The sequence below is a fragment of the Myotis davidii genome, unplaced genomic scaffold (genome assembly GCF_000327345.1).
Source record: "Myotis davidii unplaced genomic scaffold, ASM32734v1 scaffold337, whole genome shotgun sequence".
Lineage (NCBI taxonomy): Eukaryota > Metazoa > Chordata > Mammalia > Chiroptera > Vespertilionidae > Myotis > Myotis davidii.
In genome coordinates, this window is record NW_006288250.1 from 1,864,880 (window position 1) to 1,868,872 (window position 3,993).

The following is a 3,993-nucleotide window of genomic DNA, read 5'->3' on the forward strand; positions in this document are numbered from 1 at the left end:
AGGAAGGGCTGGGGGGCTGAGGAGGGGCTGGGGGGCAGAGGAAGGGCTGTGGGGCTGAGGAAGGGCTGAGGGTGCAGAGGAAGGGCTGGGGGACAGAGGAAGGGCTCCACCAGGGTAGCACACAGGCCTCGGGGCGTTAGACCGGGTGCCAGGGCTCCCCCTGGCCCTCAGTGTGAGGTCCAGCCCTCTCTTTGGTAGAGGTCCTTTAGGGGTCACTTTCTCCCAAAAGCCAAGTGGCTCCTAAAAGGTTCTTCTGCCCCAAACTTGTAGGAGGGGCCCACCTCCAACCCCCTCATACCTTTGCCACCCAACGGCCCTCCAGCCTCCTCCTGCGGGTGGGGAACGGCGGGTGCTGCGTCTTCCCACGGCAGTGGCGGCCTGGCCGTCCCCATTTTGCTCTTGATGCGGAGGCTGTACTGGCGGGCCAGCTGGTAGACCTTGATCTTGGCCTTCTCGCTCATGTGGCCGTCCATCATGTGGGAGAGCTGCACTATGCAGGGGTGCAGCGGGGCCGCCAGCTCTCCCTGGGCGCCACTGGTCAGCTCCTTCACCAGCTCCTTCAGCTCCCGGGCCAGGTGGGCCGGGCTGGGCCGCCCAGTGGGGGAGGCGCTCTCCGGGGAGGCAGTGACCGACTCTTCGGTGATGGCGCCCAGCTCGTGCTCCTCCAGGATGAAGAGAGGCTCATGCAGGTCAAAGCCATTGGCCTGGCCTTGGCCCGGCCCCTTCCGAGGACTCGCCCCAGAAGACTCCATCCCCTCCCAGATCTTCAGGATTTCCGAAGACGGGCGGAACTCAGCGTCTGTGATAGGAGCTGGGTCCCCAGCACCGGCACCCGCCTGGCCTGGTCCCGGGAGGTCAAACAGGGCCCAGGAAGCCGGCCTGGAGCCCGCCTGTCTCCTGTGCCCCAGTGGGGCCACCGGCTCCGGGTCCTGCTTGGGAAGGTTGTTGAACCTGGAGACGGAGTTTCTCACCAGGCCCTTGGGGATGTAGGAGAGGCTCTCCCGGCGCCGGACGCTGAAGCCCGCGTCATGGTGCTCTGCGTTCTCGTAGTAGCTCTTAATTCTGTCCAGCAGCAGCCGGTCCCGGGTGGAGAGCATGGTTTCCTTCTTCTTGCAGGAGGACCTGTCGGTCTCCGCCGAGCAGCCCGGGCCTGGGGGCTCCGTCCCGTTGACAGAGGGGCCACTCTCCGTGGCCACCCCTACACTGAGGTCCACTTCGGGGGGGAGCTGAGCGCTGAGGGCGTCCGTGGTGCTGCCGCAGCGGGCCAGGCCCTTCTCGCTGCCCTCCAGGCTGAGCACACTGCTGCTCCGGCTGGTCAGCCTCGGGGTCGCGAAGCCAGGGGACTTGCCGTCCTCCAGGGCCAGGCTGCTCCGCCGGGAGAAGCTGCTGACGAACCGCTCAGCAATGACACTGGCCTGGTCCAGCACAGAGGGCGGCAGGAGGCTCTCGGGCTCCTGGGCAGCCCCCGTTTCCTCCTCCTCCTCCTCTTCCTCCTCCTCCTCTTCCTCTACCTCCTCCTCCTCTTCCTCCTCACTGCTCAAGGCCTTCATGTCCTCGGAGCTCTCGGCCACCGCGAAGTCCACCACGTCGCTCGGGTGGCCGCGCCCCAGCGGCTCCCGATGGGCGTCCAGGACTTCCGGAGACTCTGTGTCCGAGGGCATCTCCTCGGCGCTGGGACCCTCCTCGGCAGCAAACACCTCCGGCTCTGCCCCCGGCTCCAGGTCCGGCTCAACCTGGGACAGCACAGAGAGCTCACATGAGACGGGGGATGAGGGACAGCGCGACTGCTCAACACCGAGTGACAGGGGCTGCGGGTTTAGGACGGAAGGGGCAGCAGGTCCTGAGGGAGAGGCACGTGGGGCTGTTCCTTGGTGACCCTGCAGCGGGGGTGCTGGGCCCATGTCCTCAAAGCCCAGGAGAAGTCTCGGAGCGCAGACGGGCAGAGCGGTGAGCCTGTGCAGCCTGTCTGGGAGCTACAGGGGCCGGAGGAGCACACACACAGGACCAGCACTCCCCGCCCAATGGAGCCCTGAGCCCTGGCGCTCCCCACACGGGAGTTGTCCTGGGTGCAAACCCCAGGCCTGAGCAACACGAGAGACCACTCCTACTTCCCTGAGGGGCCAGGGCCTCCCCTGCAGCTCAGGGCTCCACCCTCCTGGGGGACGGCGCGGGGGGGGGGGGGGGGGGGGAGGCAACAGGACCACATGCTGAGATCCTGCCAGAGGGCGAGACGGGAATGTGGCTCCTGTGGATGACTCTGCATATGCCCAGCAGATGGGCAAGGAAGGAAGCGAATGTGATAAACCTATGGGTCATCTGAACCACAAAACTGGCCAGAACAGGCAGCTTTTCAGAGAGGTCTGTAGGGAGAAGTTAAGAGCAAACACTCTATAGTCTAAGGAACTGATCCAGTCCAGAATCTGCAGAGCAGAACCCGAGACCCAGGCCTGCATTGTCCAGCGAGAACAGCCACCAGCCCCACGTGCCTTCAAGCCCCTGAAACGGGGCCAATCCAAACTGAAAACAGCTGTAAAGGTAAAATACACCCCAGACTGCCAACACCTCATACAAAAAAAACAAAGCATCTCAATGGCTTTTTATATTGATTACATATTGAAATGACAGTGTTTGGGACATGCTGGATTAAATGATTTTTTAAAATTGATTGTAAAAGGGGGGGGGGCGGGGAGGGGGAGAAACACACTGAGCTACCCAGCCAGGACAGTTAAATGACATTTTAATGTGATTACCAGACCATTTAAAATTATACGCAGCCCTGACCGGTGTAGCTCAGTTGGTTGAGCACTGTCCTGTGCACCAAAAAGTTGCCAGTTCAATTCCCAGTCTGGGCACGTGCCTGGGTTGCAGGTTCAGTCCCTGGTCTGGGTCTGTACGGGAGGCAGCCAATTGATGTTTCTCTCTCTCTCTCTCGCTGCCCCCCCCCCGCTTTAAAATCAATAAAAACATATTTTAAAAAAATAAAATGATGTGTGGCTAGCATCGTATTATCATTGGATAGCACCACTCTAGGCACTCATCCAATGCCATCCAGGTGAGGCTCACCCCGGGGTCTAGGCCTCATGAACAAATCTTTATAACTTAGGGGAAGCAAAGGGCTCCGTTCCCAGACGGCATGGGGTGGTGAGAAAAAGAGCATGGGCTCCTGAGTCACAGACCCCCGTCTGGTCTCAGCATGGCCCCTCCATGCCAGGCACATCACCCAACCTTTCTTAGCTATCGCAGGGGACAGACAGAGGAAATAAACATCAGACATGTAGGAAGTACCGAGTGGACATCAATATGCTGCCCTGTCGCCCAGGTGGGCACAGGTATGATTTAAGTGTCTGGACCCCTGGCAGGGACAGGGCCGTATGCCCTACACAAGGAGACCTGGCCAAGGGGATCTAAAATCTGGTCACTTCTGCTGACTGTGCCCCTCTGGGCAAGGGATCACATCTACCCAAAGGCACAGGCACCTTTTCTGATTCATGGAAAAGCGCCGTCTGCTCACCAAGCCAGGCACCCACAGACCAGACAGCTTTCCTGAAGGGGCAGGAGTCCTGTCCCCATGGGCCCTATGGGGGAGCCCATGCCTGGAAGCCCCGCCTGCAGACACCTCTGCACTGCCCCCCTCCCGCCTGCCGGCCCCTCACCTCAGGCAGGGAAGAAACGGACTCGAAGCTCATGCGCTTCTCGGCACAGGTGGGAGACCGGCCGCTGGGCCGCCGGCAGCTCTTGGGGCCTTCAGACTCCCTGCGCCCCTTCCCCTGCAGCAAGAGGGCAGCCGTCAGGTGCCGGGACAACGGGGAGCCGGTCCCTTCTGCATCCCACCTCGGGCAGCACCTCCTGAGCCTAGGGGGCTGGGCTTTGCTGGGAGCCAGCCCTGGACCGGAGCCACTCCACAGCCAACGTGAACTGGTCCCTGCCAGGCATGCGGCCTCAGGAAAGCCCCACCCTCCCGACCCTTCCAGCCCTGCTGTGTGCTGCCTTCCC

At 61.7% G+C, this 3,993-nt stretch overlaps 1 protein-coding gene across 1 annotated transcript in view; it reads right to left on the bottom strand.

Moving 5' to 3' along the window:
* The window catches only part of PLEKHG3 (pleckstrin homology and RhoGEF domain containing G3), a gene marked incomplete at its 3' end in the record, with an annotated part of 36,966 nt that overhangs the window by 1,457 nt on the left and 31,516 nt on the right, over positions 1-3,993 (bottom strand). The window contains exons 17-18 of the mRNA XM_015561543.1: positions 3,654-3,767; positions 299-1,733 (exon numbers count right to left, since the gene is read on the bottom strand). Coding sequence (XP_015417029.1) covers positions 299-1,733; positions 3,654-3,767 — 1,549 coding nt within the window. The remainder of the gene's footprint in view (positions 1-298; positions 1,734-3,653; positions 3,768-3,993) is intronic.